General features: G+C 37.7%; 1 protein-coding gene across 1 annotated transcript; it reads right to left on the bottom strand.

Annotated features, from left to right (window-relative positions):
• Window positions 1-6,974: 6,974 nt before the first annotated feature.
• Window positions 6,975-9,643, bottom strand: LOC133996681 (C3a anaphylatoxin chemotactic receptor-like). The gene is made up of 2 exons (XM_062436295.1): window positions 9,449-9,643; window positions 6,975-8,070 (listed from the first exon to the last, which is right to left on the bottom strand). The coding sequence occupies exons 1-2, from the start codon at window positions 9,626-9,628 to the stop codon at window positions 7,177-7,179; spliced, it is 1,074 nt and encodes a 357-aa protein (XP_062292279.1). The 5' UTR covers window positions 9,629-9,643; the 3' UTR covers window positions 6,975-7,176.
• Between the last annotated feature and the right edge of the window lie 5,490 nt (window positions 9,644-15,133).

Genomic DNA, 15,133 nt, shown 5'->3' with positions numbered 1-15,133 from the left:
GATAGTGACATTAACCTTGGCTCTGAATTTCACAAAGATAACAGAGTAATACTGAAGAAGTCCTCCAATAAAATGTCTTCAGGAAAGATTTTAATTAGATTAAATGGGAAAGCTCAATTGACAGCTTTGCAAAAACGTTCCATTATTCAGGATATAAGCTGATAGAAAAAAATCCTCATTTTCTTTATTTCTTGTCTTTATTGTAGATTTAACAAATAGTTTTTGCAAATAATTTAAAATGATTGTGGGTGGCTTTTAGTTGATGTTGTAGAATTATAAGTAGTGCTTAAAATTAAGCCTAAACTTACACTACAGATCCATCTAAAAACACCAAAGACCATTTGGTCATATAATGTAATGATCGTCATTCAAACTTCAACTTTATTTATATAGCACCTTAAAAACAACATGGTTGATCTTAAGTGCTTCACAAAGAGGAAGAACACACACACACACAAAAAGAAAACACAATAAAAAAGAAATCAGAATACATGATCATAAAATACATACACAGTTATAAGGTTTTTTTTTAAGTTCAATGGTGTGAGAGAAACACATGGGGGGAGGAAGATAGTTCTACATTTTGGGGGCAGCAATGAAGAATGCCCTGTCCCCATAGCACTTAGCCCTGGATCTGTGGACAGACAGGAGTCCCTGGTCAGTGTGGTATGGGGACAGGAGTTCTGTTAAATAAGGGTTAATTGTTAGTAATTTAAAATCAATTCTGTATTTAACAGGGAATCAGTCAAAGACCCAGATGACTTATAACAACACTTCAAAAACAGCTCTGGGTGTGTGTATTTTTCTTCTGATCACGTAGTGGCAATAAACATCTGACCTACTTCATAAGTAAGTAAGTACCATCATGGTTCAGAAACTGTTTTATTAAGGTGTGGCATGCTGCAGAGACAGAAGCTGAAATAATTGTCACATCATAAATTGGTGTGACAATTACGTTTTATAAATAGTTTTTTGGAAGAGCTCCATGGCATCCAGCCACACGACACCTGAGTGATGCATTGCTTACAAATGGCTTTAAATGTTTTTTTAAAATTTATTTATCCTCAAGATATAAAAGATTACAACATATCAGTTTCTCAAGTACTTTGTTTGGCTTACCAGCTTTTTCTGGTTCCCTCACCACTGTTTGTTATTATTGTGTCATTAATTTCATTAAAAAAAGAAAAAAACAAAAACACAAATATTAAAGTATATGTGTGAGAAAAGTCCTAACACATTATGTTAGCATTAAACTTCAAAATGGATGCATGGTTTCTGAGAATTTGGCATCCTGTCATGAACTAAACCAAACACAAATTGACACAAAAAAAATCTAGTGTTTAAAGAAAAAAAATGTCATGAAACATCTATTACAAACAATTTGCGTTCATCTGGTTTTGTTTGTTTTAATGCCCCTTATACAGCTTGACATTTTTTCTTCACATCTATTCTTAAATCCAGACCAGTGTGCAGATTAAAGTGCCAACACTTTGGTCCAGGTGCTGCTGCACATAGGAAGCGGAAGAGTTGGTGAAGAAACTCGAAATATAAAATCAGTACAATTTGAAAATAAATTGATTAAATTTTTTTTTTTTTTTTTAAAGTTTAGGTTCACAATTTTTCACAAAGTGTGACCTAAAAAAAACCATTAATCATTACTACTGTTCATACTGACAATTAGAAGATCCTGTAAGATCCTGTAAAATACACAGTCCTTCTGTGCAAAACTTAAAGGTTTATCTTAAGCTAATATGATGCTCCATTACTTACATTATAAATACATTGCAAAAGGAAATACAGAGTTTAATTACAAAGATTCACACATCATCATATAATGAGGTGAATATTTCTGCAGACACTTCAGCCACACATGCAAACAGACATTGTGACAATGCATTCCTGCTCTGGTACATCAACTCTTCTATGCAAATAAACTGAAGTGGCCTCGGGTTATTAGCATTAAGAGTTGTTCCTCTTTATCGTGTCACAACACATCAAAATCATGTCGTTAGAAAAACAGACTGTATCCTCATAAACACTCAAACTGTTTTGATATTGCACGGCTTGTTAAGTTAATGTTGACTGAACCAAATCCAGTTTCTAGAACAACACCAAAAGATTTAAAGTTTTATTACAGGTTTAACGTTACATTGTCAGTGTCACGGTCATTTAAAAAATAAACAAAAAAGAGAAAAGCAGAGGGATCTGTCTTTGTTTTTCAATGCATTCTTCCTTGTCAAAGCTGGCACCTCCAATATCCACAATGCAACTCAACCAGCGACACATCAGAGATTTTGGTGTGTTTTACTAGTAGTAAGGTAGACTTTATGCGGAGCTCCCTGAGAAGCTGCAAAAAGCTTGATACTGGGGTTCTTTTCACTTTTGCAGTAAGAGCAAAAAAATTGGTACGTATAGCACTAAGATCTTTCCTAATGCCTTAGTCAAAAAGGTTATTTTTTTAATATTCTCTCATGCTCGGCTCCAAAATGCTCAAAAATCGACCTCAATCAGAAATGCAAAGCACATTAATGAAGACTCAAAAGGGGCCTGAACAGACCAGAGCTTTTGGCTGAGAGCGAAAGACCAGAATGACACTGGTGTGCAATTTCACACCTTTCTTAAAACGCAGAAAAAGGACATGGCCACATCCTGATTGGCCAAGAGGGGAAAGCACCCAGCTGCTTTCATTTACCCCACACGCTGCATAACAGGTCCTCTGAATTACCCTCTAAATGAACCCAGAGGGATTTCAACACTCAACTACAACAGATTCGGAAAATAGAAATGACAATAAGTCACAGAAACACAACTCCAAATGAACAATAATGTTGCTCCTGCTCGATGTGGAAATAAGCAACTGTTTGCTAACAAATTCAGTTCTGTTCACTGATTGAAAGCCAGTTTCTGCTGATGAATTTGGAACCTTTGAGTTGACAGGAACCTCCTGAATGCACTTGTTTTTATCCTGGAATGCTCAGAGTGAATGTTGATGTATTTGTGAGACCCACTGCAACAAATTCCAATCGACTATGTCGACATGGCAATAAAGTATTGAATCTTGAATCTTGAAATCTTGAATGCCCCATCAGATTCATTGCTGTGATGTAAGGCGTTCACGCACTGACTCTTATGAAACCTTCATTATTAGTAATTTCCTTGTTACAAAACAACTTGTAATTGTCAAAAGCTTCATAAACATGTCATTATCAGCTTGTCAATCAACTGTGAAGCACTTTGAGCTACATTAACCTGTATTACATGTGTTATATAAATAAAGTGTGATTGATTGATTGGTTGATTATGCCTCATTATGGCAGTGTTGGGTATTCTGTGTAAGTGAAATCAACAGGCAAGACCAAAGGAGTAAATCCAATACTGTTAATGTCTGACAGCTTGGGCTCATTATTTTTAGTTTCTAATTAAAAAGAAAAATATGGCAAATGTTTGGTTTGGTTTTATTCAATATGAAATCAGGCTAACAACAGAATATAATAAAATGCAGTGAACAGTGGCCTAATGCAGGAGGACAAAGAACTAGGGATGTGTCGGTCGTGACCGAGTCGGCTCTATGAGCTGGCTCCCTTCCAAGAGCTTTTTTTTTATTATTGTAACAAAATCTAAGATTTTTTAAAAATTTGGCTGAATTATTAAAAGCCGGTGGTATTAATTAATGAAGAGCCATTTGGGAGCCAAAAGAGCCAAATGATCTGGCTCAATACTCCCATCACTACAAAGAACAAGTATTTGATACATGAGTTGTGGGACTCTAGTTTTTATATGTCTTCCACTAAGGAGATTGTATCTTTCAGTCATTTTTGTCGTATAATTAGAGGTACACTCATAGTTGTTTTGCTGCAACTGAATTTAGTTTTACATGTGAGGTGTAAATGTGTGTGCTCATGCTTTCCATGTATAGGAACTGCTTGTAATCTACTGCCTCGTACACAGGTGGCAGTGTTTATCTTACTGTAAGGAGACAGAGGACCTTTGATTGCCATGCTGCATGTCAGTCTTGTAACGCATATTGCAAATAGAAACTGCCAAAAAATTCCCTTTCCACTTTCATATGCAGTATTGTGGCTTGAACATAAACATGAACAAGTTACCAAAAAAAGGAAAGAAAAAACATCCTCTTTCTTTTTTTCATCTTTCAGTTTACATCCTCTTGATCGGATGAGGAACTGTACACTGACTTGCACATTGAAATGTATCCATTATATGTTGTGTGATGTTTTTATTTATTTATCTGCATTGATCAGGCATATTGGTTTTATTTAAAGTAACCTAATTTCTTTGAGTTGAGCCTCACGTGGCAGAGACAAAGAGCTAAGTAATGTCTTTAAATCTTTATCATAGTCATGCCTCATTATTTTTGGACAATTACATATCTTGTTGCATAACTGGGACTAACTACTTTTTAAAAAGATTATCGTTTTGGCTGTCTTAATATAATCTTTGATATCTGCACTTTTATCAGCATTACTTGATAAAGGAGGAAGTAAGCCTACTGCAGCTCTTTAGAAAAGACCAACTCTCTCTTTGGCATGGCAGCATATTGACAGGTTCTGTCAGAATAACAGCTTTAAGCATCACAGCAACAGCCTTGACAACGATACATTGATTGATTGACACACATAAGACGAAGGTTGCTGATGATGATTTTAACTGAACCACTTGGTTAAAGTTGAGGGAAGGTTAATATCAAAGCAAATGTCAGTTGCAGGTCTGTGACGGTGTGACATTAAATAAACTCAACCTTCCACACTTTCTGTTTTGGTACGTACTGGACACGCTACTTCCTGCATTGGCACTAAACTTTAATTGGCACACATACAATTCATCTTTATTTATAAGCTTTTCAACCACTGAAAAACACATTAAACACATCACATTTATTTTTACTGGACCACCAACGCTGATGGATTTGTTGCAGTTTTTGACATATTAACAACTTTGAGAAATTAAACAGATTAAATAAAGATGTCCTTTCCTAAACCTTTAAAGGTTTTTGTCATAACTTTACAGTTTGTCTATAAATCTATTTATCTTAAAGCAGTATTTACAAAGCAATATAATTTCATTTTACAACAAATAAAACAACTAAGTTTATGATCCTTTATTGCGGTGCGCTGTAAAACTAAGTGTAATACTGTGAGTTCAAGACCATGCCCCTCAACATGTTACCGCTGCCACAGAGCAGAGCAGAAAAGCCATTAAACCTTTAAAGAACAGTGAGTCCAAGCTAAACAGTCTGACAGCACAGACGTATCCTAGTGATGTGAAAGTAATCTGTATTACAGAAGTACAGCTGGGTTTTATGAGCAGGTTGCTTTGTTAGTTGCTAACAGTTGACCAGCTGTCGGCTCTTTCATTCTCTATATGCATAAAAGCCGTAAATGCTCTACACAGTTCAGTGCTGAGATCTTGGTCAGTCATTTTGTCATAACAACTCAGTCACATTCAAATCTGACAAATTGCCATTTGATTTGTGATATGATGGGTTGAAAACGAAAGTATACATAGACATAGTAAACACAGTGACAAACTTTGAAATACAATGGACAGAACAGATTTGAAGTACTGTGCACTTTCAATTAATCTAACACTAGTCCCAAGACTAAAGTTATTACTGACTTTAGTTTCACTTCCACCTTCCTTCTTTCTCGTCTCCTCAGACTCACCACAGTTCCACTTTTCAAATGTGAAACTTATCAGATGGAATATTTTAGAGGGAACTTTACATTTGACCTAAGTATACTTATGATACAGTCAACATTTATCCAGCATAGAGGTCAAATAAAATTCTAAATGAATTTAGATATGTACAACAAATGTTCTAGACACTGCTAAAAAAACCCATACATTAGCATTTAACTTTAGTTCCATAAATCACTTAGCACCTCCCTCATCTTTTGGACCAGAGCAATTTTCTCAAATGTATCTACAAAAATGTGCTTCTGTCTGAGATGGAAAATATACTTACACTGGTCTCAAAAGAAGGGTTGTCTCAGCTGTTAAAAGGCAAAATGTTCATATGTCATGTAGATTGATGCAGAACTTATTTGTCTTCCCTGGTAACCTGTAAATAAAAGCAGGTCAGTCCCATTCCACCAACTCCTCTAAATTAAATTAAATAATACACATAGAAGTATTTTGTGATGTGAAGCCCCTGTAGGGGGCTATAGGGGGCTCTATAAACCAGCAAGACAACATCATTTGTGCTTCCCAAAACTGAAACCAAAACGATTTACTGTGTTAAAGTGTGATGGTGGTTATTATTATAACCACAATTACAAAACCTTAAACTTTAACTTAGAGGATTGTTGTTTGTCATCTGAGTTCCTCCCTTTCTCCTGTCATATTTACTGCTAAGAGGACGCCAGTCACTTGAACTTAAGTTTGTTTGATCCATTTGTTTATATTGGGAGGACAGTTTCCTCCATTCACCAACCAGGGAAACGGCCACCCACGAGCACAACACCAGATCTATTTGAATCGCTGAGAAAATATGCGGTTCAGAAAGCCAACAGAAAATGGCCAGCTGTAATTGCAGTTGAAGGATTTGACTGGCGACTTGTTTGTGTTGTGCAGACTCAAACCAACAATAAATTCATCCTACTAACAAGTATTGTGTGTCTGTACAAAGCTTGATATATCTTATTCCTCTTCCCAGATGTCCCTTGTCAGCCAAAAAACATGATAATGAGTCATAATGCACTGGGTGAAATGTTATTTCATTATGAATATTATGGTGACGTTAGAAATTACCAATGTAATACAAAGTCAAAATGTTGTGATATGTATCACAGCCAGCTAGCAGAGCTGTAAACAGAACTGTATTCCAGTGCATTGGATTGGTGGCGTCAGCTTTACACAGAACTACTCTCCGGAGACTAAAAAGGTGATCACTGTTATTAGTTTTTGGAGCCCTTTCTAAACAAATTGACATGACCGAACTCATTGGGGTGAAGGAACATGTGTCATTGAAGTGTTTTTAATATAGTTTTTGGAGAACAACGGAGGTCTTTGACACAGATTAATAAGATACACACACAATACTTGTAAGAGTCAGAGGTTTGTTGACAATAAAAAAAAAGGTAGAAAGTTAGCGGCTTTATGATTTGACAAAAAATACCTGCATGGTCCTTTAAAGGTTAAGAGTTATTGGGGAAAGACTTAAACTTTAGCTACATCCTCTAAAGCTTGATTCCTCGCTGACACCACAACAGCACTGTGTTTCGACACTGCGCTGTCATCCAAAGATCGGTCATTTGACTGAGTCGTCTGTCCGTCCACATCGTCCGCTAGAGCTCTCTTGTAAACCCCCGCCAGACTCTGCCTGAACCTCCCCCTCACGTCCAGCCCCATGCAGAAGTACAGCAGCGGGTTAACACAGCTGTTGAAGTAGGCGATCCCCTTTGCCAGAGGATGCCAGATCTTCACCACCTTGTTCTTACTGTTCACCATCTTCACCAGCAGGAGGCAGTGGTACGGCGCCCAGCACACGAAGAAAGCAATGACCAATGATGCTAATATACGTAGAGGGCGGGATTTCCCTGATAGGCGGGTGCGTCTGATGCCAAGTCCGGCCATGATGTAACAGATGAGGATGACCATGAAGGGCAACATGAAGCCACACAGGAAGCGGATAGTGTACAGAGCCAATTTGGCGCCGTTATTCCCCACACCTCCATCCTTCGAGTCCACAGAGCACTTACTTGCGTTGTTCTTCCCCAGGTAGATATGGCGGGCCACAAAATACGGAGTGCTAAAGATTATAGCGACAACCCAGACGCACACAGCCACAATCCTTGCAACACATAGGGTGCGTCGGCGCTTGGCAAAGACTGGTCGCCAGACGCACAGAGCTCGATCCATGCTGATTACAGCCAACAGGAACACAGAGCAGAACATGTTGGCGTATTTGAAGAAGCCGTTGAACTTGCAGACAAAGATGCCAAAGGGCCAGTAGTCAAAGAATAGTTTCTTAACAAGCGAGAAGACCCTCGTGAAGCAGAAGATCAAGTCTGCAATCGCCAGATTCACCAGCCACACGTTGGTGACTTTTGGCTGAGGAGGAAAAAGAGAAGAAGAAAATCAATGAAGAAAAGGCATGGACAGGGAATAATATATTTTACTCTCATGCATACATGTTTAAAGAAAACTCCACAGTATTTTTGCTATCAAAAATCAGCAGCAATATATTTTGTATGTTTTGTATCTGTACACAGTAGTCTTGCAACTTAGGAACAGCTTCTACAAAATGAAATAACCACAACACAGCAGAAAACATGATGCCATCATTGTGATTTTACTTATATCAGCAACATACATGAAAGCTTTAATTAGTAGACTGGATCATTTATCACTTAAATACAAAGGATATTCTGTGCTCTGAATACTTTACAAATATTGAGTTTGTTATCAGCATACAGAATTATAGAATAATATACAGAATAATTTATATTCTGTGTGTTGTGTTTGGACCACCACCGTCCTTCTGTTGAAAGTCTTATTTGAGGGCTATTTTCCAAACTTCCTACTACATGTACAATTGGACTATAGACACACAGTTCAAATATAAATAAGAAAATGGAGAGACTTTACTTTATGAGGGAAATCACACATTAATTAACATCAGTCTGATGTTCAGTCACAGTATAACTGAGTTATTTATTTTTAAAAAGAGCACTTGTGGAGCACCTTGGTTGCCAAGTGGTTACCACTGCTGTACAGCGTGCGTAAATGCGCACAACCTTTGTCTCAGTTTGGAGACACACTTCTAGTTTCAGCTGCTGAACGAACGCAGCCAACTTTGACACACAGGCAACATTGTTACTATCAGCTGCAGTTTAGCGCAAAAATCATTTGGGCGTAGGCCCATAAAACGGAGCAGATAGCTTGTGCAGATACTGCATTACTACTGTAATACTCCCTCTCGTATCTGGTCTGTTTAGTTTGGTATTTTAAAAGTGCATAATAGTAGGTATATCTTTCTTTATTGTAAAATGTGTTTTAAAATTGTAATCCTGCTGAATAATCCCCATGTTTACTAAATGTACCTGTAATTAGATTACGTCTTTTTTTTCTGTAGCCTAACTGTAGCGGAAGTTACAGTTACCTTTTTTTTGTATCCTAATTACGTAACACTGTTACATGTATTCCGTTACTCCCCAAACCTGCACATAATGGCAGCGTCCCCGGTTCGATTCCGGCGGGGGACCTATGCTGGAGGTCAAAACACTTCTGTATACAGCAATGTTTAGATTATCTTTTGCTTTAACTTATAAAAGCTATTACGAAATACTATGAATATATGATACTATGTGATTTTGATCTGATTTGATTCAAATGTGTCCTTTTATAAATACTGTTAATCCCCAGACATGAAGATAAAGAAGACGAAGAGCATTAGGGAATAATTTCATTAATTTAAAAAAGTATTTACCTTGAGCTTGAATCCAGCCACCCAGACCACCATGGAGTTCCCTATGACACCGATCACGATGGTCAGTGTATAGAGGACGATGCTGACGTTGTCCATGATGTCGTCGATGTCGATCGTTGTCGCCTCTCCATTCTTGGAAGATTTTATGTTTTGGAGAGGCTTGGAGGTATTGGCAGACATGGTGTGGCTGGAAAAGAGAGAATACAAGAAAATCAAACTGTAACCCTTCATTATCCAAACAGAACATGAGGAAACACCAGGCATAAAAGCTGACCATCCAATATAGTAGCTATATGAAGATGCTTATATCCAATACGCGACTGAATGTCACAGATAACACTTACATTCGTTCAGAGCAGTTTTGACCTAATGACCATTTAGGGAAAGGTGTAGTACACCTCAGAAATGGAGCTGGAAAATAGATAAATAAAGCAGCTTACTTAGTGACACTGTTGTGACTCTCTGCAGTTAATGCCCTTGTCGATTGTGTCAACCGAAACAAAAACCATTAACCACAAAATTGCAACTTCACACGTTACGCCCCAAAAGCTTGTTTTGTCCAGTCAGTTCAGTTTTAAATGAAAAACAGAAAATGCTGGTTTGAATGTCAACAAGGCAGGTTGACAATTATCTCTCAAAGCATCTATTCTATTCATAATATGCTATAAATACTCTAATTTACCTAACAGAAAATGGAATAGGTGATGATAACAAATACAGCTTTGCTTGTTTCCTTCCTGTTTTTTTGTTTTATTTTTCAGCACAGCAGTAGCTGCGAAGTCTAAATGTAAGCTCAAGTTCAACCACAGTTTCTGAATTAGAAGCTGGTCTGGAAAGTCAAGAATGCCATGTGTGGTTTTGGGTCACTTCCTCTTTTACTTTCATGCTAAAAAAACAACCCAATCCAACCTTAAAGTAAAAACAATGCTTGTACTGACACATACCTGCAGCCAGACAGTCATGATGAGGAAAATAAGCTGAGTTATTAAAAAAAGTTTCTCAAAGGACTAAACTTTTCTGATCACAAGCCTCAATCGGTATATGATGATATAAAAATAGATGCTGTATGAATGAACACGAGATTGTAAATAAAGATGGAGGAAAATGTATTTTAAGTGTGTGTGTGTGTGTGTTTGTGTGACTTGCATGATTTTGACAAGTCAGATGCACCCAGCTGAGTCATTGTGCCGAGGTGTCTGAGAATATACTGAGGAGTCTGTACACGTGTGTATTTACATGTTTAAAATACAACTGGAAGCTCGTATGTGTTTCTGTGTCACTGTCTACGTGTGTGTGTGTGTGTGTGTGTGTGTGTGTGTGTGTGTGTGTGTGTGTGTGTGTGTGTGTGTGTGTGTGTGTGTGTGTGTGTGTGTGTATGTGTATGTGTGCGTGTGCGTGTGTGTTGGATTTGGATCTTTGGAGAAAATGACACATACAATCCTGCCTTCAACATCTGACACAACTGTGAGACTGTGGGAACAGTAGCTAAACACGGTGGCCAATCAAAAATGACCACAGACGTGTATGTTCACATTATATGCCTTAAATTAGCTATTTTTCTCTCTTAGCAAAAGTTAGAGGTACGGTGGCCCCAAGACAAAACACATGCAAAGAAAAAGGCACAAACATTAAGGAAATGCAAAAAAGAAATCCCACAAATTGTCACAGAGTTTGTGTTAATGTTTGTGTGTTTTCTTGTGTATGTGTTTTAGTATTTTTTTGAAGAATACGCTCCAAGCTCCAAATACGGTTTTTTCCCAGTGGCCACTTGCGGTACTGCAGTGAAACTTCCTTTGCAGCCCTAAAAGCATTGTCCCCGGCCTAGACCACCACTGTAAGTGAGATGCCTGTAAAATTGTAGACAGGACACCTTGAACTGTAAACAAGATCAATTATGACTCTTTATGTTATGAATTTTTGATTCCATCAAGGTTTTATATATTTTTTTAACTTTCTTTGACTCAAGAAAAGCTTAAATTTAAACATCTGTGACATTATTACGATATAAAGTCTACGAGCTGAGCAGGAACTTGCAGGCAGGGGAAACACTACTGCGTTTATTCAGTGGGCCACACAACACAAATGTTAGAAGCTTTTATTGGTGTATGCACCAGGGCGAGCAACTCTTATTGGACTGAATGGGCGCCACTTTCAATCTAGTATCCAGCTCTTATTAACCATCCATAGTGTGTTCAGTATGGCTGTATAGGCCTTATTCTGTTTTTATTCATCTTTCTAAATCCATCCACCAATCTTTCTGACATGTAAGCAATGTTTAGCACAAGCAGTGAGAAGTTAAGGTTATTATAATTAAGTCCTTGCCTGAGGTTTCATTAACTGACTGAATGTCCTCTTTATAACACGTGTATTATATTGAAATCTGTGATTGTTCATTCTGACCCATTATTATTAGGCTATACACTACAATAGACCATCCAATTAGGTTTCTTCTAAAAGCAAGTTTGTACCTAATTGAATGGAGGTTTTCCAAAGTGGAAAACTTGACATATTCATGTATGTATATGCATGTCACATTCTCATTAGAGGCTTTTTGTAGATGTATTGGTATTATAAGTACAATGAAATGTGACCTATAAAAAACTATGAATCTGACAGATCATGCTTTGGTCTGTGCCCACAGATTGGATATGTACAGTATCAGATCTAGAAAACACAGAGACACATAAAATGAAATCTGACATGTAAACATAAAACCTTTTAGGACAAAAGCTGCTACAGTGGAGTGTGTTGTATTGTTAAGCATGAACAGGACAAAGAAAGCCTAAGCTGGTCAAATGAAGTATAGAAATTCTGTCAAAGAGGATAAAAACAACAAGGATGACATATTTTATAAATTAGATGCAACCTTACCAGTACAGTCAAATGCAGCTTGGCTTCAAAGTAAAGGAGAAGAGTGCATTAGACAAGCATAAAAAAGTTTTGTGCAGTTTACAGGAGGGAGACCGCTGCCTTGAAAGGGGAAATGAAGAAGACAATGCAGCAACAGTACTGCTTCCTTTAAACTCAGAGGAGAGAAAAAAAAACGGGGAAAAAAAACCTCTGTGCCCCGTAGCAGCTGAGAGCAGAGATGGCCCAAGCTGCATCCTAATATGATAAACCCAATAGATCATGTGACTAACAACAAATGTAAGGTGTCATGAACTTCTGAGGGCAACAGATGAGAACCACTAAAAAGAGAAGAACACTAACTTTCGGAGCTTGATGGGGAATTGATGAGATTTTGAAAACTTCTCCAGGATTTGGTAAATTTCTGAAATGACAGGTTTGGATGGCAGTCAGCTCCAGCAATAAAGAAGGATCTACAAGAAGTGGAGGATGATGACATGACAGCAAAACAAGAGAAATACATATCTATATACGTGTCTTGCTGCAATGTGACAAATCAGCAAGTTTTGACAGTTTTGGTTCTGCAGAGGTTTGTTTCCAGCATCAGTGGAAGAAGTGTGTGATCTGAAGGCAAGAAGACGAAGACTGCTAGCAAACAAATATGGCGTTAAACCAAATATGACTAAGAATAATAATTATACTGTAGCAGGAGGTGGTCCACAACCATGGTTGATGGAAGCCCCCGATTCATAACAAGGCCGTCTACGACACTGATCCGAAGAAACCTCTGAGACAAGAAAGCACAAAAACTATGGGGAAGAATTCAACTTAGTCACAAGCATTTATAGTACATAAATGAGTACACATGGAGAGGAGGAGAGAGGAGCTAGTTATGCTCTGATAGGCATACACTACCGGGAGACTTTCCATGATGCACTGAACTCCTCTCACTCCATTTGCGCACAGTCATGTACCATTAATGCATGTGACTAACTTGGCTTCTTCCCCAGAGATTTTGTGATTTCTTGTCTCACAGATTCCTGTGGATCAGGGTTGTGGACCCCATAGTTGTGGACACAGGCTTCCATGGACGGTGGCTCTGGGGACCACTGTGGTCCTGCCCAAAACCGACGCCTGCAATTAATTACGCTTCTATTAGTATCATATCTTTCTTTTTCAACCCAACCAATCGAGGCAGATGGCTACCCAACCCTGTTCTGCTTGAGATTTCTTCCCGTTAAAGGGACGTTTTTCCTTGCAAAGGGCTCCTCATGAGGGAATGTTGGGTCTCTGTAAAATAAAAAGGTCCATCTAGGCCTGTTTAATGTGAAAAGTTCCTTGGGATAACTTCTGTTTTTGTGTTTCATAGATAAAATTGAATTGAATCGAAACATAAACTATGCGGTTAATGTGAAGAATATAATTCTGAGATAAAGATAAACCTAACAGTGTCTGCAAAACAACCTCCTCTCTATTTATATATTTAGCGCTATATGAATAAAAATTGATTGATAGTCACATGTGTTTTCTTGAGAGTTATCTCTGTGTGGTTGAGGTTCACGAGTTTCAGAGGGCAACAACAGAAAGTTAATCTGATTAAACAACTTCTGCAGATGAAGGGACATGATTCATGAAAGTTTCTCATACCAGAGGGTTACTGTGGCTAGTAGATAAGAGTGGCATTAAAATTATACTGCCTATCAAGACAGTTGGGTCAGTTATACTTTAGCCTAAGCAGATACAGTCAAATGTAGATATAAAGTATGTTATGTCAGGGTTAAAGAATCGTATCCACATGACCCAGTTGACTGATCACAGCACATTATGATATACGCTGCAGGGCGGGAGATGTGTCATGTTTTACCGTAATGATAACTGACAGGTCCAACTATTTAAAGGGCACATATGATTTTCTCTCATGTCATGTCATGTCATGTCATGTCAGATGTCTATGCTAAATCAAACTTGGTGAATGTATGTAGAAATGTTCCCAATCGAACTTGCAAAATGTTTCGCACGTCTACAAACAGCCGTCCGTTCAATAGTCTTTGTTGCTAAGTTTATACTAAGTTTTTACTGTTGTCCAAAGGAAAGAGGTTGAACTAAGGGGCTGCTTTAGTAGTTTTTAACTCCTTTAAATTGATATATCATGTGCTCATTGAATCAGTTTGGTTGAGAATTTTCCATCAGATTGGTTATAAACAGGCAAGAAAGAAAAAAAGAAAGCAGATCCAAGTAACTGTCACCATTATGATGTTTTGGAAAAAAATGTGACACATGCAACCAGTTAAAATTAGCTTTGTTTTGAATCAAACCCATTGTTTCCACTCCTGACACACCTGTGATGTGGTTAACTCTTAACCACAAACATGACTTGTTAACACAGATCAAAGTAGACTTTTATCATACCTGTCTTGTGCCACGGGTGTGTGTATGTGCAGATCTGGAGGAAGTAAACTAGGTCACATCTTTATCAAATCTAATCTGACATTTATGGAATGTTTTAGCAGTAATTAAATAGTTTGTCTTTGTTTGCACTGTCAAAATAATTTGTGTTTGTTTGCAGACTGTTTGATTGTGTTACCATGTTCTTGAAATGAAACCAAAAAATGTTTCATTAATCACAATCAGTAGTTGAAAAGGCATGTGGCATTTATCTTAGTTAACACGCAACTATTTTGCCCTTTGGAAATCTCTCTCTGTGATAAATATGTGTGAGGAATTGTTTTAGAGGTTATAATCCTTCACAGCTGCAAAAGTGTAGAGTGAAGGATTTAAGGGGTGGTCCAGCGTACACAAATACATTTTTTGCAAGCGGGCGTCAACAAAACCAATCAA

This window comes from Scomber scombrus, chromosome 16, assembly GCF_963691925.1.
Source record: "Scomber scombrus chromosome 16, fScoSco1.1, whole genome shotgun sequence".
Classification (NCBI taxonomy): domain Eukaryota; kingdom Metazoa; phylum Chordata; class Actinopteri; order Scombriformes; family Scombridae; genus Scomber; species Scomber scombrus.
The sequence above is the reverse complement of the archived record's forward strand: the minus strand, read 5'-3'. Positions and strand labels throughout refer to the sequence as shown.